Raw genomic sequence first — 26,967 nt, forward strand, 5'->3', positions numbered from 1 at the left:
ACCTGGGATCGAGTCCCACATCAGGCTCCCTGCATGGAGCCTGCTTCTTCCTCTGCCTGTGTCTCTGCCTCTCTGTCTCTGTGTCTCTCATGAATAAATAAATAAAATCTTAAAAAAAAACAAAAACTAAACATACTACCACATGATCCAGCATCCACATTACTTGGTATCTACTCAAATGAAGTGAAATATTATGTCTAAACAAAAGCCTACACACAGATGCTTACAGCAGCTTTATTCATAATTGCCAAAACGTGGAATCAATCAAGATGTCTTTCAGTAGGTGAATAACCTATTGAATAACCCATATAAACAAACTGTGGTATATCCCCCTACTGTGTATTATTCATCACTAAAATGAAATGAGGTATTATACGATGAAAACACATAGAGGAAACTTAAATGTATATTGCTGACTAAAGAAACCAGTCTGAAGAGTCTACATATTGTATGATTTCAACCATGACATTCTAGAAGAGGCAAAACTAATGAGAGAATATAAAGATCAGTGGTTGCTAGGAGTTTGAGAGGAGGGAGGAATAAATAGGTTGAACACAGGAATTTTTTTAGGGCAGTAAACTGTTTTGTATGATATCATAATGGTGGCATTTGTCAAAATCTATGAAAAGTATAATATCAAGAGTGTACTTCAATGTATGCTATGGATTTGGGATGATCATAATGTGTCAGTTTTGGTTCATCAATTTAACAAATGCACCTCTCTGGAAAGGGGATTATTGATGGCTGGGAAGGCTGTGCATATGTTGGAGGAGGGGGATATACTGAAACTGTACTTTGTGTTCAATATTGCTATGAGCCCCAAATTACTCTAAAACAAAAGTAACTATTAGAAGAAAAAAAAAAACAAAACACAGGCACCTACTAGAAAAAAATATTTTAAAAAACTTTAAGGAAGGGACACCTGGGTAGCTCAGTGGGAGCCTGCTTCTCCCTCTGCCTATTTCTCTGACTCTCTCTGTGTCTCTCATGAATACATAAATAAAATCTTAAAAAAAAAAAAAAAGGCCTTTAAGGAAAAAGAAAGATACCCTTTGAATACCCAAGCAAAAAGACCAAATCATTTATAGGAAAAAGAAAGTAAGACTGTCATCAGATTTCTGATAGCTATACTTTATGCCAGAATATAATGGGGTTTTTACATAGTAAGACATTCAAGTAATGGAAATGCAAGCCAAAGATTTATAGGTCAGCCAAACTGACCTTCAAGAATAAAGTCTTAATGGGTACCTGTGTGGCTCAGTTAGTTAAGCGTCCAACTCTTGATTTTGGCTCAGGTCATGATCTCAGGGTGGTGAGAATGAGCCCTGTGTGTGTGTTGGGGTGTGTGTGGTATCTAGGCTCAGTGGGGAGGCTGCTTGAGATTCTCTCTCTCTCCCCCTGCCCCTCTCCACCATGTACTCCCTCTTGAATAATAAATAAATCATTAAAAAAAAGAAGAAAGTCTTAAGACAAATTGCTATGAACATGCAAAATCTTTGGTTGTATTGTTCACGTGAGCCCTTCTATTAACAAAAAGAACTTAAGACAATCAAATTGATGAGAAAGTGACATAAAGATTGGAAGACTAAAGAACATTGCAGGTCCTTTATGTTCCTCATTAAATCCACAAAACAATCCTTAATAAGTGTTTCCATTCTACACATGGAGAACACTGAATGTGAAAGTCAGAGGAAGGGATCCCTGGGAGGCTCAGTGGTTTAGCGCCTGCCTTTGGCCCTGGGCGTGATCCTGGAGTTCCAGGATCGAGTCCCATGTCAGGCTCCCTGCATGGAGCCTGCTTCTCCTTCTGCCTGTGTCTCTGCGCCTCTCTCTCTCTGAGTCTCTCATAAATAAATAAATTAAATCTTAAAAAAAAAAAAAAGAAAAAAAAGAGGAACTTGCCCATGGTTGCTGGGGATCTGGGATCTGGGATCAAACCAGAACTGAACCAAAGCCCATTCTCTTCCACAGTATGAAGCTGCTCCTACACACATATTAATTAAACCCTTTTGTCTTTGCATATACTGGAATTGTGTATTGTCTTATTTTTCATTCTGTCCCTTATTTATCCACTGAGCTCTTTTTTAATTTTTGGTCTTGCTCAACATCACTTGCTCTCTCTGTGGCTTTCTCTGGCCCAAAGGGCCTTATCAACCTTAGTGAAACTGTACAGTATTGACAACATAAAGCTTCCTAATCTGTGGCTCTATATCATTACACACACAATACTTCCAACACAGATTTTACCACATGTAATTTCCTAATGGTAAGAAACTGTGACTTCTTTGTGTTAAAATTCCAGCATGGTGCATATTCTAAGTAAATGTAGTTAGGGAAAAATTAAAGAGGGCAGATGACAAACTCTGAGAAGTCTTTGTTAACTATCCAAGATAAAGTTACTTAAACATCTCTCTATTACCTCTTAACTTTGTGCATATTTTTATTCTTGCCCTTTTCATGCAATATTATCATTTATCTGTTTTCATTTATGTTTGTCCTCTGAGAGCAAGGATGATCTTTCTGCTTTTTGTAGCTTTATTGCTTAATACATAGTAGTAGGAATAGCTAATTAGTATTCCACAGTTAGCAATTAAAGTTAAAAAAATTAAGAATAATCAAAAATTGCTTTTTTTAAATAATAAATTTATTTTTTATTGGTGTTCAATTTGCCAACATACAGAATAACACCCAGTGCTCATCCCCCCTCAGGGCCCGTCACCCATTCACCCCCACCCCCCGCCCTCCTCCCCTTCCACCACCCCTAGTTCATTTCCCAGAGTTAGGAGTCTCCATGTTCTGTCTCCCTTTCTGATATTTCCTACCCATTTCTTCTCCCTTCCCTTCTATTCCCTTTCACTATTATTTATATTCCCCAAATGAATGAGAACATACACTGTTTGTCCTTCTCCGATTGACTCATTTCACTCAGCATAATACCCTCCAGTTCCATCCACGTCGAAGCAAATGGTGGGTATTTGTCATTTCTAATGGCTAATATTCCATTGTATACATAAACCACATCTTCTTTATCCATTCATTTTTCGATGGACACCGAGGCTCCTTCCACAGTTTGGCTATTGTGGATATTGCTGCTAGAAACGCAGGTGTCCCGGCGTTTCATTGCATCTGTATCTTTGGGGTAAATCCCCAGCAGTGCAATTGCTGGGTCGTAGGGCAGGTCTATTTTTAACTCTTTGAGGAACCTCCACACAGTTTTCCAGAGTGGCTGAACCAGTTCACATTCCCACCAACAGTGCAAGAGGGTTCCCTTTTCTCTGCATCTTCTCCATCATTTGTGGTTTCCTGCCTTATTAATTTTCCCCATTCTCACTGGTGTGAGGTGGTATCTCATTGTGGTTTTGATTTGTATTTCCCTGATGGCAAGTGATGCAGAGCATGTTCTTATGTGCGTGTTATAAATTGCTTCTCAGTTCCAGTTCTCTGAAGATGGATTATGTGAATATGGAGAAAACGACTTGCTTTCACATTGCCTAAGTATTATTATACAGCAAATTACATACATTTAAGCAATAATGATTTTACATAAAAGGAATCCAGAATCTGATGCTTATAAAGTAATAGTTCTTTTGAGGATAAACACATAAAGGACTTTTAGATTACAAAATATTCTTAATTTTTAACCATTATTTTTGAAAATGTTTTAGCCCCGAGGCATTTTTTTCTGACTAAAGCCTGATGCATTTTGATAACCAGATCAGACTAAGATATAAGAATTAATAAGTTACGAGTATTTTTGTTTTTGAATATTTGTCTGGCATAAAACTGCACAATTTCCAGACACAAGAGTGTGAATGAGTTAATTACAAATACACACATTTTGTGTACTTCCTTTTTTTTTTCAAACAAGTATATCTCTCTTCAAATTGCTTTCTCCTCTAATATTAAAGAAAATCCTAGAATGATTAACAGCTAGTATACTAACCCTTAGTAAAAAAAAATAGCAAGCTGCTTTTGACACTTTAATAACATGTGTATAGGTTCATCTCACTGGCATATTATCATCTGGTTAATTTCTTTATATATACTGTGAATGAATAACCTTACCTCCTATGTTATTTTCTGTCAGTTTCAAATGTGAGCATCACTCTAATTCTATAGTCAATATCAGTATTCTCCATATTCAAATAATCCATCTTCAGAGAACTAGAACTGAGAAATAATTTATGACTTGTCTTACTTTTATTAAACTTCAATTTGCCAACTATTTATGGAGCGCTTATTAGCTGTCTGTCCTTTCTAATGCGTTAGGCAGTAAAGCTATAAAAAGTAAAAAGATCATCCTTGCTCTCAAAGGACAGACAAAAGTGAAAACAAGTAAGTGATAATACTGCATGAAAAAGGCAAAAATAAAAGTATGCACAAAGTTCACAAAGACAGTTAAGGAGGGAGAGGGGAAAAAGATAGACTGAGAGAAAGAACACAGGAGTGACATATATTCACGTCTAGACACAAAATCTGAAGAGAAAAACCATATTCAACCTCTGATTTGAATAAACTTTAAAATATGAAAACACCTGTTTTAAACATGGACATTCTTCATATGCATAGCTGTAATACTAAGATCCACAAATACTCATGGAAAATAAATGTTTTCTTCCTGCCTCACAATTCATCCTCCCCAGTCCTTGGATAATGTCTGTCATACTTATTATAGATATCTTTATTCAACCTAATTCCAGAAACCACATGCATTGCTCCTATACCTTTCTTCATGTAAAATGTTTTGACTGTTCTACTTTTCTAGCTCACCCTATACACATTTCCTTTTCCTTTTCTTTTAAGATCTCATCCAGGTTACACCAAGTCAAAATTCAAGACCGTAATTTTGAGACAACTCCTCAGAAAATACAACTATTCTCCATCCAACTAGGAAATTATTATGATTAAAAGATAGTCTATTATAAATGATTCACTTAAAGTAGAGAGATCTTGAAAAATACAATTCGATTTTTAATAACATTACTTCTAGTATAAAAAAACAACTTGTTTCTGCTTACCACTTCTAATGGCTGTGTTTTCCAATAGTTCTGTCTGAAGTTGCAGTTCAGCTTCCCCAAGTATCTTTAGAACTGAATCTGTAGGACTTCTCCCCCAGACTTTTCTTGGAGATCCACCAGGATCTAATTTAATAACCTCTCCCATTGTATGTTCTATAAGAAAAAGACACGAAAAACAAATTTCATGGATAGAACATAATACTATTACTGTATTATAAAGCAGATTTAAGATCTATCCAATTGAACACATCACACGAAAGAAAGGTCCTATATACTGATGATGCTTTAAAAACTTTCAAGGTGGCTGAGTCAGTTAAGTGTCCAACTCTTGATTCTGGCTCGGGTCATGATCTCAGAGTCAAGAGATTGAGCCTGTGTCAGGCTCCACACTCAGTGGGGAATCTCTTCTCTCTCTCTCTGCCCCTCTCCGTACTCTCTCTCTCAAATAAATAAATCTTTTAAAAACTATTTTAAAAAATAAAAGACTTTCAGAGAATGATGAACAGAATGAATGATGAATGGCATTAGTAATATTAGCAATAAAAATATAGAGTTATAAATCCCTTTTAAAATACTTAGGGGGACACCTGGGTGGCTCAGTGATTGAGCATCTGTCTTTGGTTCAGGTCATGATTCTGGGATGGAATCCCACATCAGGTTCCCTGTAAGGAGCCTGCTTCTCCTTCTGCCTATGTCTCTGCCTCTTTTCTCTGTGTCTCTCATGAATAAATAAATACAATCTTTAAAAAGAATAAATAAAATAAAACAGAATACTTATGGAGGGGCACCTGGGTGGCTCAGTTGGTTACACATCTGTCTCTGGATTTTGGCCCCATGTTGGCTCTGCACTTAGTGCCAAGTCTGCTTGGGTTTCTCTCTTTCTCCCTCTGCCCCTCTCCCACTAAAATAAATAAATAAAATCTTAAAAAAATATTATAGGGGGCAGGATCAAGATGGCAGAATAGGAAGATCAAGAACCTGGGCAGCCCCAGTGGCACAGCAGTTTAGCGCCGCCTGAAGCCCGGGGTGTGATCCTGGAGTCCTGGGATCAAGTCCCATGTCAGGCTTCCTGCATGGAGCCTGCTTCTCCCTCTGCCTGTGTGTCTGCCTCTCTCTCACTCTCTCTGAATAAATAAGTAAATAAATCTTTAAAAAAAAAAAAAAAAAAAAGGAAGATCAAGAACCCAAGTCTTCTTATGGACACACCAAAACCTACAACTGTATGTAGAACAATTATCTCTGAGAACAAATGGAAGACTAGCAAAAGATCAGGTAGAACTAAAAATATAAAGAAAAAACCACATTGAGATGGGTAGAGGGGTGGAGATGCAATTTAGTCAGGGCTCACATTCCTGGCATGGTGACTCACAAGTGAGTGATATCACAACTGTAGAGACCCTCCTTGAGGACTGAGGGGTCTGGGACTCCATGAGGTTCCACAGCCCAGGAGACCTGCACCAGAAAGACAAGAATCCATAACGTATAGCTTCAATGACCAAGGGGCCTTGCTTATGTTTGGAAGAGCAAGAGACTAGTCGGAAACTGCAACTCCACTCTTAGAGAGCATTTGCACAATATCATTGACTCTAAGTTCCAACACAACGTAGCAGTTTCAAAACTGCCTGGATTACAAGTGAAGGAAATCTACTAACTTTAGTATGTGTCAGAAGGGCAGGGATCTGTTGGAAAGTTCTCCAGAGATGGAAGTGGTGTGTACAATTTTTCTTATCCTCCTTCTACCTAGCTGACCCAGCACTATTGGGTGCATGCTCACCCTCCCTCCTTTTTTATTTTTTTTTAAAGCTAGGTATATATATATATTTAATTTACTCATTTATCCATTTTCATTCATTCACTCTTTTATTTAGAGTGCAGCAAGGAGAAGGGCAGAGCCTGATGTGGGACTTGATTCTACAACCCCAAGATCATGACCAGAGCTGAACTCAAGAGTCGGATGCTCAACCGAGCCACCCAGGTGCCCCTGGTGGGTGCCTTTTCTGACACTGTCCACCTATTGTGCTAGCACCACTAGCTCTACTGTGGCATTCCCTTGTGGATTTGCCCTACCCAACCTGTCTACCCTAGCTCAGAGTCCCTTCCCTAGCATACTCTGTAAGCAGCCTAGGCTGGTAAGGAGCCCTTCCCAAGCAATTCCCTGTTCTACCACTTGTGGAGAGTACCCTCAGTTGGCCCCAAGAGACCCTCCTAAGTGAACTCAATTTGCGGGATCAGTCCTGTATTAGAACACCTGCAACAGTTACAACCAGACCTCACAAAAAGCCACACAGAGGGCCAGCCCCACTCACTAGTATGCATGCAGTAGTCAAAGTCTGACCTCACAGAAAGCTGTGTACACCAGTGGGTCTGCAATAATCTTGACCTAGCCACAACAGAAGGGTGCAGGTAGCTCACATAAGAAACACTCACAGGAACCTGGCTCAGGTGACCATGGAGGTTTGTGCTACAAGGCCCCTTCTGCATAAAGCCACTCCTTTAAAACCTACAGACATAACTGATCAACCTAATACACAGAAACAAAGTGAGGCAAAATGTGGAGACAGAGAAATATGTTCCAAATAAAAGCAAGACAAAATCTTAGAAAAAGAACTAAACAAAATGGAGATAAGCAATCTACCAGATAAAGAGTTTAAAGTAATGGTCATAAAGACACTGAACTCTGAAGAAGAGAAAAGAGTGAGAACTTCAACAAAGAGATAGAAACTATAAAAAAGAACCAATCAGAGCTAAAGAATACAATAACTGAAATAACAAATACACTAGAGGGAATTAACAGATTAGATGATGCAGAAGAAAGGATCAATAATCTGGAAAGCAGTGATGCCTGGGTGGCTTAGTGGTTGAGCATCTGCTTTCAGCTCAGGGTGTGGTCCCATGGTCCCATGACTGAGTCCCACATCACGGCTCCCTGCATGAAGCCTGCTTCTCCCTCTGCCTCTCATGAATAAATAAATAAAATCTTAAAAAAAAAAAATCTAGAGAGCAGGGTAGAGGAAATTACCCAATCAGAACAGCAATAAGAATTTTTATTTTTATTTTATTATTTCTTAAAGATTTTGTTTATTCATGAGAGACACAGAGAAAGAGGCAGACACATAGGCAGACATCCACAGGGAGCCTGTTGTGGAATTTGATCCGAGGATCACGACCTGAGTCAAAAGCAGATGCTCAGCCACTGAGCCACGTAGGTGTCCCCAAAAAAATAATTTTTAAAAGTGAGAATAGTTAAAGGCCCTTTGGGACAGCATCAAGGGTATTAACATTAGCATTATAGGGTCCCAGAAGGAAAAGAGAGAAAGGGACAAAAAATCTATATGAAGAAATAATGGCTGAAAATTTCCCTAACCTGGCCAAGGTAATATACATCTAATTCTAGTAAGCACAGAGTCCCAAATAAGATGAACCCAAAAAGACCCACACCAAAACATATTACAATTAAAGTATCAGCAATTAAAGATAAAGAGAGAATCTTAAAAGCAGCAAGAGAAAAACAACTAGTTAATTACAAGGGAACCCCATAAAACTATCAGCTATTTTTTCAGCAGAAACTTAACAGACCAGAAGGGAGTGGCATGATATACTCAAAGTACTGAAAGGAAAAGACTTATAAACAAGAATACTCTACCTGGCAAAGTTATATCACTCAGAGCTGAAGGGAGATCAGTTTCCCAGACAAAGAAAAGCTGAAGGAGTTCATCAATACCAAACTGGTTTTCCATGAAATGTTGAAAGAATTTCATTAAACAAAAAGAAAAGACTATAACTAGAAATGAGAAAATTTAAGAAAAAATCTTACTGGTAAAGGTAAACAATACAAAGGTCATGGATCAACCACCCTCATATCTAATATGAAGTTTAAAAGACAAGAATATTAAAATCATCTAGACCTACAATCATTAATCAAGAGCTACACAAAATAATAAGATGTAAAACATGACATCAAAAACAAAATGCTGCGGAGGTAAAAGTAATGCTTTTAGAATGTGTTTGAACCTTCAACTTAAAACAGACTGTTAGATATACAGGATGTTATATATGAATCCCATTGTAATATAAACCAAATACCTATTGATAGGTAAAGAAAAAATAAACAGAAAGAAATACAAATATAACACCAATCACAAGGGAAGAGCGCAAGAGAAGAGAATAGTAACACAGAAGAACTGCCAATTACAGAAAACAATCAAGTAAATGGCAATAAGTACATATCGATCAATAACTATTTTTAATGTAAATCAACTACATGCTTTAAACAAAAGACAAAGGGTGGTTGAATGGATTAAAAAAAAAAATCAATGCCCATATACACACTACCTACAAGAGACTCACTTCAGATCTACGACACATACAGACAAGTGAACTGAAGGGATGGAGAAAGGTATTCCATGCAAATGAAAAACAAAGAAAGCTGAAGTAGCAATATTTAACGCAGAAAAAAATAGATTTTAAAAGAAAGACTGTAACAAGTGACTATGAAGGGCATTACATAATGATTGCATACATCAAACAAGAGGATAGAAATATCAATGCATCCAACATAGGGGCACCTAAATCCATAAAGCAAGTATTAACAAACATAAAGAGAGAGACTGATGATTAATACAATAACAGTAGGGGACTTTAATATTCCACTTTCATCAATGAATAGATCATCTAGATAGAAAAATCAATAAGGAAACATTGGTCCTAAATAACACATCAGACCAAATGGACTTAACACATATATACAAAACACTCTACCCCAAAACAGCAGAGTACACACACTTTTCAAATGCACATTCTCCAGGATGGAGCATATGAAAGCCACAAAAGAAATCTCAATTAAGAAAACTGAAATCATACCAAGCACCTTTTCCAAACACAACAGTATAAAACTAAAAATGAAAAATTGTTTTGTTTTAAGAAGAAAACTGTAAAACACAAATATGTGAAGTCTAAACAAATCAATGAGTCAATGAAGATATCAAAAAATACCTTGAGACAAATGAAAATGAAAATACAATGTTCCAAAATCTATGGGAGCAAAAGCAATTCTAAGAGATAAGTTTATAGTGGTATGCAGGCCCATCTCAAGAAACAAGAAAAATCTCAAATTAACCATACATAATTCTACATATAAAGGAACTACAAAGAACAAACAAAGCCCAAAGTCAGTAATACACATCCTTATGTTCACTGCAGCATTATTTACAATAGCCAATATATTGAGGCAATCTAAGTGTTCATCGATAGATGAATAGGGAAAGATGATGTGGTATATAACTGTACCCTGAACAACACAGGTTTGAACAGCCTTGGGTCCACTTGTATGTGGACTTTCTTCAATAAATGCAATATAGCACTTTAAGAATATTTTCTATTCTTATGATTTTCTTAGTAACATTTTCTTTTCTCTAGCTTATTTTACTGTAAGAATACATTATAATACATATAAATACAAAATATGTGTTAATCAACTATTTATGCTATTAGCAAGGTTTCAAATCAATAGTAGGCTAATAGTAGTAATTAAATGTTTGGGGAGTCAAAAGTAATATGCAGATTTCTGACTGCACAGATTTGGATTCCTAACCCCTGTATTGTTCAGGGTCAATTACGTGTGTGTATGTGTGTGTGTGTGTGTACATACATACACACAAAGGAAATTACGTAGCCATAAAAAAAAGGAAATTTTTCCATTTGCAACATGGATGGACACTGAGGGTCCGTATGCTAAATGAAATAAGTCAGAGAGAGAAAAACAAATAATGTATGGTTTTACTTATATGTGGAATCCAAAAAACTAAATAAATGACTAAATACAGAAACATATATACAGAGAATAATCTGGTGGTCACCAGAGGGGAAGGCATAGGGAGGATAGAGGAAGTAGGGATGGGGGTTAAAAGGTACAAACTTTTGGTTAAAAAATAAATAGAACAAGGGGATACAATGTACTGCATAGAAAATATGGTCAATTATATAAATCAACCTTGTACAGTGGTAGATGATAGCTAGATGTATCTTGATTACTTTGTAATTTATATAAATGTTGAATCACTATGTTGTACATATGAAAGTAACAAAATATCGCATGTTAACTAGGCTTCAATAAAAAAGTAAACAATATGAATTAAATTCTAGTTTCAAGGAATATAAAAATAGAAAAAATAAATTGTGCTTCTTCAAAATTTTGATTTGAGAATATTTTTGAAAATTAAGACTATTAAACAATAATTTGGGGTGTACAAAAGAGAAGAAATAGAAATTAATATTTTGTTTCTACAAATTTAATGAAAGAAAATAGAAAATGAATCCTAAATGTCCATATGGTTTAAACGTAGATAAGAGTATTTCTAAGAAAATTTATTTTAGTTTAGCTTACATATCTTTTTTAAAAAGATTTTATTTATATATTTATTGAAGAGAGAGAGAGAGAGAGAGAGTGTGTGTGCGCCACAAGCAGGCATATGGGGAGAGGCAGAGGGAGAGGGAGAGGGAGAAGCAGGATCCTCACTGAGCAGAGTCTGATGTGGGGCTTGATCCCAGGACCCCAGGATCACAACCTGAGCAGAAAGCAGATGCTTAACTGACTAAGCCACCTAGGTGCCCTGAGTTTAGCTTACATATCTTCAGTAGGCAACTGACATTGTCTTTTTGGCAATAATTCTGGAGTAACATTAAAAATAAAATTTAGCAGAGCAAAAAATGGGAAATTATCTATTGAGATTTGATTCTTCAGCGCCTTCTGTAATAATACACAAAGCATCTAAGTACCTAGCAATAGCAGTCATAGACAAGGTGCAATCTCACATATTACAGCATATAAAAGTCATATAAAATTTTAATGGTATTCAAATACAAAATGTTGATACAAATCTGTATGTACTAGTTCCTTGAAAGTAAGAATCTGCAAATTAGCAGGTGAAATTCAGTTTTATAAAGCAAAAATAATTCCCAGTAGGGAATCAATTTTTTTAACTTCCTGTATTTGACAGAGAGAGAAAGTACAAGCAGGGGGAACAGGAGTGGGAACAGTAGAGGGAGAAACAGACTCCCCACTGAGAAGGGAGCCCGATCTGGGACTCAATCCTAGGACCCTGGGATCATGGCCCAAACTGAAGGCAGACACTTCACCGATCAAGCCACCCAGGTCCCTAGGAATCAATTTTTAAAAGGATAGTTAAAAAGTAGAAAACTCAGAAATAGACCTATAACTTAGAGGCATGTGGTATTTAACACAGACGTCAAAGCAATATAGTAGGGAATGGAAAGTCTCTTTAACAAAACTGGAAAAACTAAAGTCCATATGAAACGATATGAACTTAGTTCCCTTTGACGTAGGGAGGGAAAACCAGGTAGAGTTGACGGTCTCTTTGAGCTGAGGTAATGAATCGGAAGTCCAGAAGGCAAAAGTGGCTAATGTTGGCAGGACAGAGTACTGAAGAGTAGAAAGCTACACAAAGAGAACTTGGAAGAACCATAGAGCTTCTTGGATTCTTAAGCTGCATACCGATCAGCACACACATGGGAAATTACTATATCTAGGGAAAAGATGTCCCAAAAGGAGTTAAACTTGGAGTTAAAAAAGGTCAGAAATAGTCCCTCTTCCCACCAGCCAGAAAAAAAAGTCTTATAATTCACAAGTCATTAGGCAGGTTACTCAGAGAGGTTTTAGACTTCGTCAAAGAGGAGAGATTAGCCATAGACATTGCTCCACCTAGCAAAGCTTAAAAGCAAGACCTAAAAGGGTCAAGTTATTTACAAGTAACTGAACTGTGTCTCGGAACAAAAATCAAGGATATTTATAGGAATACAAAAATATACAATCACTCATCTAGGTAAAATTCATGGTTTGGCTTCCAAACAAAAAATTGACCATGCACGCAAAAAAGCAAAAGAATCCAACCTTTAATAAAGAGAAAAAAATCAATCGAGTAATACCAACCTAAAAATGACAGATGACCTTGTCAGTATAACTGAATTCTGTATGTTCAATAAGCTAGAGAAAGAAGTAATGATAATTACAGAAAAGGAAAACACTGAGAAGATCTAAATTTCTAGAAAAAAACAAAATAAGCTGGAAAAACATGGCAAAAATTATCCAAATTTAATGAAAGCTACTCACAATTGCAAGCAGCTGAACAAAACCCAAGCAAAAGAAACAAGAAAATGACACCAAAGCACATGATAATGAAATTTACTAAAACCAAGTCTTAGGGGAAAGATTTAAAAACATCTAAGGAGACGGGACACCTGGGTGGCTCAGCAGTTTAGCGCCTGCCTTTGGCCCAGGGCATGATCCTGGAGTCCCAGGATCGAGTCCTGCATCAGGATCCCGGCATGGAGCCTGCTTCTCCCTTTGCCTGTGTCTCTGCCTCTCTCTCTCCTTCTCTCTCTCTCTCTCTCTCTCTCTCTGTCTCTCATGAATAAATAAATAAAATCTTAAAAAAAATCTAGAAGAAATAAGACATATTACATACAGATGAATAACTATAAGAATGATAGAAGGTTCTTACCACAATAAATAAGAAACTAGAAGACATTGGTACAGTATCATTAAAGTACTAAAAGAAAAAAAATATCAAAGTTAGAATTCCATACCCAAAAAAAGTATCTTTGCAAAAGGAAGGCAAAATAAACACTTTTATAGATCTACAAAAGCTGAAATGAGTCCTCACCAGCAGGTCTACATTATAAGAAATGTTCAAGAAAGTCCTTCAGGCAGAAAAAAATGATAACCACATGGAAATCTGATTTACACAAATATTCAAATATTATGAAGACCACTGGAAACAATAACTATATGAGTAGATACAGAAGCTTTTCCTATTATTATTTAAAACTCCTTAAAGAATAAATGATCATAATGTATTATGGGGTTTATAGCATAAGTTAAAAACAAAAACAATAGCACAATGACTGGGAGGAAATAAATCGATACTGTTGTAAGGCTCTTAAACTATATGTGAAATATAATCAATTGCTAGAAGATAAACTGTGATAAGTTAAAGATGTATGCTACAAACTCTAGAGTAAACACTAAAATAAAAGAATAAACTGCAGTTACTAAGCCAATAATGGAGATAAAATGTAATCATAAAAATACTCAATCCAAAAGAAAGAAAAACGGGACGCCTGGGTGGCTCAGCTGTTGAGCATTTGCCTTTGGCTCAGGGCGTGATCCCAAAGTCCCGGGATCGAGTCCTACATTGGGCTCCCAGCATGGAGCCTGCTTTTCTCTCTGCCTGTGTCTCTGCCTCTCTCTGTGTCTCTGATGAATAAATAAATGAAATCTTAAAAAAAGAAAAACAAAAGGGCAAAGGAAACAAAGAATGGATAAGGTAAACAAAAAACAAATAGCAAAATGGCATTTTTAGATGGAACCATATTAAGAATCACATTAAGTATAAATGGTCTCAATAACCAAGTTAAAGTTGATAAGAGTGGATTAAAAAAGCACACCCAAAAATATACTTCTTATAGGCAGAAACCTATTTTAAATACATAGACACCAAAAGACTAAAAAGAGAGGGGGGAATGGAGAAAGATATACCAGCTAACATTAAGCAAAAAAAGTAGAAGTGACTTTATCAATAACAAAAATTTTAAATAGAGATTTTTTTTTAATGAAACAAGCTATTGATAATCACAATGCAGATAAATCACAAAAAGCATTATGTGGGATGCTTGGGTACCTCAGTGGTTGAGTGTCTGCCTTTGGCTCAGGTCTTGATCCTGGGGTCCTGGGATCAAGTCCCACATCAGGCTCCCCTGCAGGGAGCCTACTTCTTCCTCTGCCTATCTCTCTGTGTCTCTTATGAATAAATAAATAAAATCTTAAAAAAAATGCATTATGCTGAGTTAGACAAGCTAAACAAAAAAGAATACAAACTGTTAGTCTGTTTAAATGAAATTCTAGAACAAAGAAAGTTAATCTAAGATAGAAAAATTCAGAAAAAAGTCCCCTCTGGGAGGCTAGATGCAGAAACTGGGAAGAGGCATGAAATTTTTTGTTTGGGAAGAGAGGGTTTTCTGTATATTGATAGGGGTTTGGGTTACATAGGGTTATATGTGCTAAAACTCAGCAGATGGTTGTCGACTCTTGATTTTGGCTTAGGTCATGATCTCAGGGTCATGAGATCAAGCTCTCTGTCAGGCTCTGTGCTGGGCATGCAGCCTGCATAAGATTCTCTCTCTCTCTCCCTCTATAACCTCCCCATTGCTCATACATGTGCTATCTCTAAAAAAATTTTTAAACCCCCAGCAAATGTACTTTTAAAATATCTGCATTTCATTGTATGTAAATTTAACATTAAAGAAAAACTCTAAAATATATTGAACTCCATTTAATGATATGTATACTATGAAGTACTTAGGACAAAGTGTACCAATATCTGCAATGACTTTTAAACTGCATCAAAAAATAAGATACACTAATTGTTAGATAGAAGGATGGACAGATATGTGATCAAGCAAACACAGTAAAATATTAATGGTATACTCTCAATGGAGAGTGTATGGTGTTCACTGTGAAATTATTTCAATTTTGCTATGTTTGAAATTGTTCATAATAAAATCTTAAGAAAAGTAAATCATGTACGATCATACAATGGACTATTATTACACAGCTATAAAAAAGATGAAGGGAATTTTTAATGTAGTGAAATGATTTAAAATACACTTATTTAGAAAATAAATATAATAAATGATATATAACATATAACATAAAGGTATAAAATATGTGTCTATAGAGAGATGGAAATGGAGTATATGCTGAGGTAGGGAGAAATTTTATACACTGTTTATATTATGTAAAAACTTATCACATAAATATATTGCCTGCTTATGTTAAACATGATTTTTGAACTTATGAGACAAAGTGTTATTCATAACATTATTCTCAGTCTCATGCTAGCTTTTCATATAAAAGTGCTTTTAATAAGGTATCTCATATATCCTGATATATTTGTCTTTGAAAAGTCTATATAAATCATTCAAAATTACCCTATTTTTAATTTTTTTTATGTTTTAAGCTTTTATTTATTTATTCATGAGAGAGAGAGAGAGAGAGAGAGACTGAAAGAGAAAGGGGGGGGGGGCAGAGACACAGGCAGAGGGAGAAGCAGGCTCCATGCAGGGAGCCCGATGTGGGACTTGATCCCTCGACTCCGGAATCACGCCTTGAGCGAAAGGCAGCCGCTCAACCACTGAGCCACCTAGGAATTCCAAAATTACCCAATTCTTCTGTTTTTATTCTGCATATGTTCTTTCTTCCTACTTTTAAAGAAAATGTGGCAGGATTTTTTCATCTTATATAAAACTTACTTGAACCTCTCTACTTTTGCTTTCATTTCACCATCAGACTGGTGATAAGTTTTTTGCCTCAGAGGTGTTCTAAATCATTACAGCTCCATCACTCAAGAGATCTCACAACATAAGTTGTGTTCATCATATTTATGTAATTAATGACCAATTTTCATGTATAAGATCTATGCTACATGATAGGGAACACAAAACATACAGTACAACTCTCATGAGAGAAGATAGATGATTATCTCATGGGAGATGTCTATTGATTAATAACCAGCACAAATATCACACAGATACTTGAATTATCTAACAAGGGTTTTAAAAGTTATTATAAAATATTTCTAGGAAACAATCATGAACATTCTTTACAACAATGAAAAACAGAAGGTCTGAGAAAAGAAACTGATGATGTTAAAGAAAATGTTAAGAAATTTAAATTTCAATACCCGTAAATAAAATTTTACTGGAAACACAGCCATGTTAAAACATTTGCATATTGTCTAATTGCTGCTTTTACACTCTAGTGACAGAGTACAGAAGATGCAACAGAGTCCTTATGGCCTGCAAAGCCTAAAATAATTACTATCTGGCCATTCACAGAAAACATTTGCTAACTCTTGTTTCAAAGACTGCTCTCTGCACTCAGAGTAAGTTTATACTGTTTGAAAGAGCCAATGTACAGTACCCTTCATGATCATCCCTCCTTACCTCTTCCAAGGCTTCTTACTTGCCATTGTTTGACTTGACTTCTGAACTTTGCCAGCCATGCTGAATTATACCAAGTTCCCTGAATTTTACACGCTCTTTCATCCGGGTACTAGTTCATCTATGCCTAAAACACGGCTTAGCTTTTGGTTAACTACTTATCCCTCGACTCATCCTTTTTTCCAGAAATCATTTCCTTGGGTTCCTCAACTCCAATTTATGTCTTGATACATATTCTTACAGTAGCCTAAAATTATTTCTAGTATATTCCTTATCAATTACAATTGCCTTGTCTCCCTCTCCCCTAGGCCCTAAGCTCATTAAGGAGGACTATGTCTTAACCATTATTATATCTTCATTGCTGAGGAATATGTGGCATTTAATGAGATTCAATAAAGAACTGCTGAGTAACCAAAATAAAAGACACCATAGTTTGGAGTCTTTGAGCTTTTCTCCAATGCAAGAAAGAATTCTACAAAAATAGTCCATTAAAAAAATTACTTAAAACTAAATTTAGTTGGTTGACAATCAGACCTGCCCTTTCAGAATGTAAGCACCACAAGAGCACATGTTTTCATTTATTGTTGTATCTTCCTCAATAACTTAGACAATGCAAGAAAATAGTTGCTCAGGGACGCCTGGGTGGCTCAGTTGTTGAGTGTCTGCCTTTGGCTCAGGGCATGATCTTAGGTTGGGGGATCAAGTCCTACATCGGGCTCCCTGAGCAGAGCCTGCTTCTGTCTGTGTCTCTGTGTCTCTCATGAATAAATAAATAAAATCTTAAAAAAATAAAAGAAAATAGTTGCTCAATAATTATTGCTGAACAAAGAAATCTTTAAGTGAGATCATTTCGATACCTCTGACTACATACCTAAGGGATCTTTCTGAGATACTGTCAAAGTTTGCTACTTTGGTTCTCATCAAGAATTGTTCCTAGTAACAGATTAAAGTAATACAACTGGTAGAAAGAGTTAACAATCTAAATATGTATCATTAGTCCTCTCTCTCATACCACATAATTTTGTAATAAAAATCCTTGTGTTTTTTTTTTTAAGGTTTAATTTATTTTTTCATGAGAGACATATAAGGAGAGGTAGAGACATAGGCAGAGGAAGAAGCAGGCTCCCTGTGGGGAGCCCGATGCAGGACTCAATCCCTGGACCCCGGGATCATGACCTGAGCCGAAGGCAGACACTCAACCACTGAGCCACCCGTGTTCCTCGAAATCCTTGTGTTTCTTAAGGATGAATAGTTTTCTCTATTTTTCACATACAACTAAATCTTTGCAGCCTTTCCTCAATCCCTCTACCTGTTCTTTCTTTCCAAGTATCCAGTCTACAAGTTTACAAGTGTGCTAGGCCAACACAGAATATTAACATTTTATACATACTTTCAGTTGCAGAAAAGGATGTGTCCAATGTCAACTCATCCAGAGGAATCACAAGTTGACCTCCTGCCTCCCATTTCTTGCGATCAGATGAAACTGATTTTTCTTTTTCATGCTCTTTGGCACCTTCATTAACAACTATCTCACATGTATCAGAGTGACATTGCTTTTCTTCCTCATCTTCTTGAGCTTTAAGATTTTGATTTAACCTACGTAGTATTTCCCGCTTACTCTGAAACAGTTAATATGTTACATAAACTTTAATAAGTATACAATTAAGTAAAATGACTGACAGAAAGAGTTTGAAAATTGTACTTACTGAAATAGCACTGTTAGCCTTCTGCATGTCTTCTGAGGTTTCCTGGGTATCACTTAAACTTCTATCCTATAAATACAGATAGTCACAGAGTAAGAAAAATGCTATTTTAAATGTCTACCTTAAAAATTTTGGTTTTGTTACTTTTTGTTTTCCATTAAATTGCTCCTTGTGAATATTTTTATCCCTGTAAAATGTTAATATAACTTCCTTCATTATCAGAAATGAGAAATAGTTAAAAATAATCAAGTAATAGACTTAAAAACAGAACGGCCAATTCTCAATTATTTGTCTTATTTTTAGATTACTGATCACATATTTAACTACATTATACTCTTCCTTTTTGGCATCTGATTTTTGGTAATTTTAGGTCAGTGGTACAAATAAAAAGAAAATTAACTCATATACTCCTCCTGCCCTTTTTTAAGAGAGAGAGAGTATGTACACTCATGCAAGGAAAGGAGAGAGGGAGAGAGAGAATCCACACCCAGCACAGAGCCCAAACATAGGGCTGAATCTCATCACCCTGGATCATGACCTCAGTCAAAATCAAAAGTCAGATGCTTAACCAACTGAGCTATCCAGGCGTCTCAACTTATATACACTCTTAATTAAACCTAGGGAGTTTTGGTGGATAAAATAATTCTAGCTAGGCTGTGTTATTTTGATGCTGTCTTTATGTTTCATGTATATATATTCCTATTAAGCCATACTACTAAACATAATTGAGAATTGGTTTCTCTCCATAAGCAAAGAAATAATAAGTTCTGAGCCCTTTAGACCAACAATAATAAAAATTCTGTCTTTTGATTAGTACAATCATAGTGATGTAGGCCAACAAGAATTTTTAAACACACAAAAAGAAGAAATTAGTAGTTATGAAAGCTATGAAAGCAAAAAAAAAAAAAAAAAAAAAAAGTACCTGAAAGATGCAGAGTAAGAAAGAGTAATTTTCAAGGTTTTAAGTAAACAATATTTACCAAGACAATACATAAAGAAAAGCACTTCATGACACAGATTACCTCAAATTTTGTAATATTTGATTAAAATACAAAGACGTATACTGGTCAGTTTTAAAGTAAATACATGTAAATGAGACAAAGAGGATTTTACCCAATAAAGTAGTCAGGAATTAGCAGTCGCTACAACCAGAGAGATGAACAGCTAGTTGAGATGTGAGACTGGGTACAGGAAGGAAACCACACAGTGGTATCTAAAGTTGAAGTGAACAACGCAGCACACACAAAATCATTATCAGAAAGAAAAAGAGACTAAACCTTCTTGAAAAAAAAATAGCTTCTTACATGAAATTCTTGAGAGTGACCAAGAAACTTGTATTTTCCTACTCAGTCTTATTTTCAAAATAAACACAAAGGCTATAAAAAATTGGTGTATTAATATCAGTGTCGACTGTAAAAACTTAATGAAACTCAGCAATTAAAAGGCAGAGACATTAATTAAAAAGATAAGAGAAAATCAGATTAATATGTTAAATGATTCAATAGACTTTTTCCCTCCTGTGTGTTGAATTCTAGGCTGAAATTCCACATCATGAGCCCATTTCCTTTAATCCTAGAATAGTGTTTTCATGTCTTAGAGGAACACCTGACATATACTTCTAAGTTTAAACTTTTTACTTGCCCACAGTTCTTTGTTTCATTATCCATATAGCATGACAGAGATTCATAAGCAGGAGGTAAAAGAAGTAATTGGTGGGTTAAGTATAATTATATTAAATCCTCTAACATTTGTTACATCAAAGATTTATTTATTTATTTTATGTTTTCTTTGAGTAACTCATTTTTTAATAATAAATTTATTTTTTATTGTTCAATTTACATCAAAGATTTAAAAATAAATGTAAACATGTCTTGGACTTTATTCCTAGAGTTAATTAATTAAAGTACCAAAGAGACATTATTTTAGAGAAAAATGAACCTTTTTTAAAAAAATCTCTGTTAATTGTGAGAGCTGGGGTACAAAAATGTTGCATTATTTTCTGTACATTTCTGTATATGTTTTATTTATTCAATATTCTTTTATTTTTATTTTTTGTGTTCACATTTTTGAAATTTTTTAAATTATTTTTTTATTGGAGTTTAATTTGCCAATGTATACCATATCACCCACTGCTCATCCCGTCAAGTGTTCAATATTCTTTTAGAGTAAAAATGAAAGACAATCAGTTAAATCTATTTTTATGTATTTTATGTATAAACCTCTGTATTGATGTATAAACCCATGAGTAATGAGGCTCCAATACTCACAGTAAACCATACACAAAAATCTTAAGAAGTTTTTTTTTCCCTAGAAAAACTTAATGAAACATTAGGAATTAATGTAATCTCATTAAATTTAATCCTTCTGATAATCTTTAGCTTTGAGGAGTTCTAAATTTTAGAAAACTTACTTACCATACCCACTTCTTTCAAAGCTGAAGTCACAGAAATAACAGATCTCATCTGTTGCTTTGATGGAGAGCCACCTGCTTCATGTTGTCCCAAAGGTGGAGACATATCAGAATTCTTTACTCCTTTAGCCACCAACTATAATGAAGAATTTAAATACATTTGCAAATTGATATTTGTATGAAGAGATAAAACGGTATATATAGGATCACTATTTATCCACTCTATCTAAAGGTACAGTGTTTTCATTTCTCAATTTTTATTGTGCAAGACAATGTGCTAGGTCTGAGGAAAGATCAGAAAAGAGAGAAACATCTCTGGCCTCAGATGTAAACATAATTATGTCTCCTGTAGTACTAACTCTTTTCCATTTCATTAACAATGTTTCATTAAGTAATCTTTTAAAAAAATCCTGACTTGTAAAAAATTAAGACATCAGTCCCTTCACTTTAATTTTAATTACAACATTTGATGGGAAGAAAAAAATATTTTACTTCTTAATCTTACAATTCAAAAAGAGATGCTTGAGCAAATTCTGAAAGTTTGGCACAATCTTCTTAAAGTTTGAACATCAATCACCTACCATGAACCCTCATTACAAAAATGTCAACATAATGGAAGAATGGAAGAAATGGAAGCATGGAAGAAATGATAAGTGCAGGTAACAAGAATTTAACTTCACTAAAAAATATCATGTTATATTCATATATGTGTTCATCTTTATCTTATCATTTATACTCTGTGAAATAAGATATGGAATCATTACTAAATATAAGGAAATGGCATTTACAGGTATACTCATAGCAAGTCTGCTCCCTACTTATTTCTCTCCTTCAAACAATTAAACAAAAATTTCTGGGGGGGTATACATTTCGACTGCAACATTTATTGAGGTAGCAATACAATGATAACATCTTGTTGTCTGGACTCTCATTTTATACTAATATCTATGTTGTTCAAAAGAAGGTGGCAATAATGAACACAGTATTGAAGAACAAAAGTTCAAGGAATGATTCTACCCAGCTTCTTCAAGTCTTACTACAAAGACAGTGTGGCACTGGTAAAAGAATAGACAAACAGAACAATGGAACAGAATATAGCTCAGTAATGGACTCACATAAACACAGTCAAATGATCTTTAACAAAGGAGCAAAGACAAGTTAATGGAAAAAGGAGTCTTTACAACAAATAGTGCTGCGATATCTAGACATCGTAGGCCAAAATAAAAGGGATCTAAACAAAGACTTTAAACCAAAAATTAACTCAAAATTCATTATAGATTTAAATGCAAAATGCAAAACTATAAAAACTCCCAGAAGGTAACATAGGAGAAAACCCAGATGATTTTGGGGTTGGCAATACTTTTTAGATATAACACTAGAGGTACAATCATGAACGATGAATAAATAAGCTGGACTTCACTAAAATTCAAAACTTTCGCTTTTTGAAAGATAACTATCAAGAGAAGAAGACAAGCCACAGACTTGGAGAAAATATTTGCCAAAGACAGAAAGACTTAAAGTGAAGTTAACCAAAATATAAAAAGAGCTCTTAAAACTCAATAAAAAAGCAAACCACCTAATTAAAAAAATGAACTAAAAATCTGAATAGATACCTCACCAAAGACAAATACAAACAGCAAGTAGGCATATGAAAAGTTGCTACACATATGTCATTTGGGAACTGCAAATTAAAACAATAATGTGATACTACAACTTATCTACTACAATGACTAAAATTCAAACCACTGAAGCACCAGATGAGGATGTGGAGCAACCAGAACTCTCATTGATTTCTGATGGTAATTCAAATGGTTTGGAAGACAATTTGGCAGTTTCTTACAAAACTAAACAGACTTTCACCATGTGACCCAACAATCACACTCCTTGGTATTTACCCAAAGGATTTAAGAACTTATACTCACACAAAAATCTGTACATAGATTGTTTATGGCAGTTTTATTCATAATTGCCAAAACTTGGAAGTAACCAAGATGTCCTTCAGTAACTAGATTAACAAAAACAACAACAACAACAACAAAAAAACTGGTACAAACAGGAATATTATTCAGTGCTAAAAAGAAATGAATTATCAAGCCATGCAAAGTTATAGAAGAACTTTAAATGCATATTACTAAACGAAACAAGTCAATCTGAAAAGGCTACTGGTATGATTCCAATCATATGACATTCTGGAATAGGTAAAACTATAGAAACAATAAAAAGATCAGTGGTTGCCAGAGGTTGGGAGAGGAGTGGTAGGAGGAATGTATAAACAGAACACAGAATTTTTAGGTCAGTGAAAATACTCTGTATGATATTATAATGCTGAATACCTGTCATTATACATTAGTCGAAACCTACAAAATGGACAGTACCAAGAATGAACTATAATATAAACTATAGACTTTGAGTCATGATATGTAAATATAGGTTCATCAACTGCAACAATGTACAATTCTGGTGGAAGATGCTGATTAATGGGAGAGGCTATGGGGCAAGGATATATGGGAAATCTCTGTATCTTCCTCAGTTTTGCTGTGAACCTAAAACTACTCTAAAAAATTAAATCTTTATATATAAAAAAAGACAGAAACACTGTTCTAATCCAGAGTTGAGCACCACTGAAAAAGTATACTGATATTTGAGAATATTGTTATAAATAACTCAAAAAACCTAAAGCTAACACAACTGAGTATTATCTCCTTGAAAGACTACATAGAAATATTTTGAAGCTTTATGATGGTCTTATTTCATACAGGATATTCAAAAAAGGTACCATAAATTCTGAGAAAATAAAAACAAGTTCCAATTGGTTCTGAAAAAATAGCAGCATTTTTAGAAAAGTATGGTATTTCTTTAGATAATTATTTTGAAGGAAACAATTTGGATGTACAAATTCTATCATTTTATTTAAATCAGTAAATATTTGTCTAACCATGTATTGTTTTTATCCACTGCATAATCAATGTTTAAATTCACTTGAATGATTTCTGCTTTTTTTTTCTTTTAAAGAGAAAGACAGCTTGCATGTGCACGAGTGGGAAGGGAGGAGGAGAAAGAGAAAGGATCTCAAGCAGGCTCCATGTCTAGCACAGAGCCTGACACAGGGCTCCATCTCACAACCCTGAGATCATGACCTGACCTGAAAATAAGAGTCAGACGCTTAACTGACTGAGCCACCCAGGTGCCCTGTTTTCTTTTTTTTTTTTTTTAAAGATTTTTTTTATTTATTCATGAGAGACACACAGAGAGAGGCAGAGACATTGTCAGAGGGAGAAGCAGGCTCCCTGCAAGGAGCCTGATGTGGGACTCGATCACCAATCCTGAGATCACGCCAAGAGCCAAGGGCAAACGCTCAACCGCTGAGCCACCCAGGCATCCCAGGTGCCCTGTTTTCTATTCTAATAAGTAAATCTGATGTGATTTTTGTGAGAAAACAAATATGCAATATTTGATACAAATTAATCAATACAAAGATGTATTAAGTGCCAAGCACAGTGCTAAATAACGGATATTCAAATTGAATGATACACGTTAACTATGTGAAGTGATAGATGTATTAACTAGACTTAATGTGGTAATCATTTCACAATATATACATATATCAAATTATGTTGTACATCTTATACCTACACAATGTTATTTGCAAATATATCTCAGTAAAGTTGCAAAAAAAAAAAAACCTAATATATTGTAGACCAGAACTAATTGCAATAATTTTCAAACAAACACAAGACAAAAACAAAACAAAATGGCTCATACAATGCTTTCTCTCACAGGATTATAAACCATATGAGAAAGGGAAACATAAATCAATCAGTATGTTACAGAGAAATAAAAGTAGATAGATGTGTGCTAAATGGTCTGGGGAAAAACAAACAAAATAAAACCAGAGAAAGCACTAACTGTGTAAAGCCAGGAGGGAAGATGGTGAGAGTGGCCTTTGTAGGGTAGCCAGTTTGAACAGCCATTCATTGTTTAAGGAGGTCATAAAATATAGTTCAAACAGGACAGTTCTACACTTAAATCCCCAAACTCTCACTTACTAGTCCTGTGATTTTTCATTGCTTCTTATCCTCTCTGAACTTCAAACTTTTTCTTTCTAAAATGGGAATGCTGTACTCATTGTCCCCTTACTGTAGGGATTAAATGTGATAATTTATGTAAAGTGCACAGTTGTGTTCCTAATAAATGGTAGTAATTTCAGTTCAGAAAACATTTATTTAGTTTCTATTAAATAAGGTTATTTGGCTTAAACACTAAAAGTATGATTTTAGACCCTGACAAAATGAAGAAACTGGCTTTGCCCCAAAACAAGTTTCTAATCTCTTGAATGCCAAATAAAAACAAAAACCTCCTATCTGTGCATAATCAGAACAAAGTTTTTGCATTGCATAAGGTTTTATAATACAAAAGTTGAGAAGAAGCAGACACCTGAAAGACAAATACTTGGCATTATAAATTCAAAAAAACGTAAGATTTTAAAAGAATGATCAAGAGTGATTTAATTGTATAAACAAGAGAGATAACATGAATTTAACCAATTTTGCTAAAGAATAACACCAACTGCCTTTCTCAGCCTAGGATGTAATTTTCATTTATGCTTATGAAGATGATCTTAAACTCATTTCCAAAATTACTGCACAGATGCTTATAATAGGAATCTTAAAAAAGTCACCTATACCCTAATGTGCCAACTTATTATATCTCATTTTCTATATTTCTTTTTAATGTTTATACACATGCACACATAATTCATACACAATTTAAATAAACACTGGCATTAACACTCTGAAACTGAAGACATATTGGCCTAAGAAAAACTTAAAAACTTCTAGGGAATATTTAACCAATTTATCTTTAGTTGGAGAATAGCAAAAGTCACATAAAGGAATTGAAAATCCTTTATCTTGACCTTATGTTATTAAATTGTTAAGTATATGAAAGAAATATTTCTGTATTAATTTCAACCTTAAGATAAACCTAAAGTAACAGAGACAAAAATCTGTTTACTGATAAAGTGCCATAAAAAAAAAATAGTGCCATGAGTCAAACTGGGTATGAGACCAAAGATAATCAAATTCAGTACAGTAGGGATTATGCTAAAACATAGAAAATCTCTACTAAAATCTCTTCATACTATTCATCTTTGAATCTATAGAAATCTATAGAAAAATTTCTTTTAATCAAGAGAAGTTTTTAATGTAGAAAATATCACTTATTACTATTAAAAATTTGCTTTGTATTGTTTCAAAATCTATCTGGCTGCCATGTATATAGCTAATGACTGGCACACAGTCTAAGATAATCTGATTCAATGTGTAAGACAAAGTTATTGGCACCTTCATAGTAATAATCTTCAGCAGCCTTCAGTAAATGCTCATATTCCATAATCAAACATATACTAGTCTCTCCCCTGGGTCAACTAAACTAAACAGATCATCATAATAATAAAATATAATAATAATAAAACATACAGAGAAAGTCAGACATAACAAAATCTAAACCAAAGAACAAAGACAAGCAGACTGCCCTATTAAGTCTTCCAATTACTTAATAACAAAAATGTAAAGGTAATTCAGAGTAACTACTGAGATGTTGGAACATCATTATAAATTCAGGTAACACACACCACTGATTACTCAATAGGAGCTGGACCTTCTACATAAACATCATGGATATACTATTCATAACCTGAATATTAAGGTTAGTCAATGTTAACTAGATCTTGAGATAGAAAATAACAACTTAGAGAAAACACTAGACTAAGTTCTTAATTCAGAAAGTTCATCCAATATGACAAAAAACACAAAAATGAAAA

General features: G+C 34.7%; 1 protein-coding gene across 11 annotated transcripts in view; it reads right to left on the reverse strand.

The window, feature by feature from the left end:
* The window catches only part of NEK1 (NIMA related kinase 1), a 229,388-nt gene that overhangs the window by 66,751 nt on the left and 135,670 nt on the right, over positions 1–26,967 (reverse strand). For all 11 annotated transcript variants that reach the window (XM_038573569.1, XM_038573571.1, XM_038573575.1 and 8 more), the window contains 4 exons: positions 21,151–21,282; positions 18,740–18,805; positions 18,424–18,652; positions 5,019–5,171 (listed from right to left, as the gene is read on the reverse strand). In XM_038573569.1, the coding sequence (XP_038429497.1) occupies positions 5,019–5,171; positions 18,424–18,652; positions 18,740–18,805; positions 21,151–21,282 (580 nt within the window). The remainder of the gene's footprint in view (positions 1–5,018; positions 5,172–18,423; positions 18,653–18,739; positions 18,806–21,150; positions 21,283–26,967) is intronic.

Source organism: Canis lupus, chromosome 25, assembly GCF_011100685.1.
Source record: "Canis lupus familiaris isolate Mischka breed German Shepherd chromosome 25, alternate assembly UU_Cfam_GSD_1.0, whole genome shotgun sequence".
Taxonomy (NCBI): domain Eukaryota; kingdom Metazoa; phylum Chordata; class Mammalia; order Carnivora; family Canidae; genus Canis; species Canis lupus.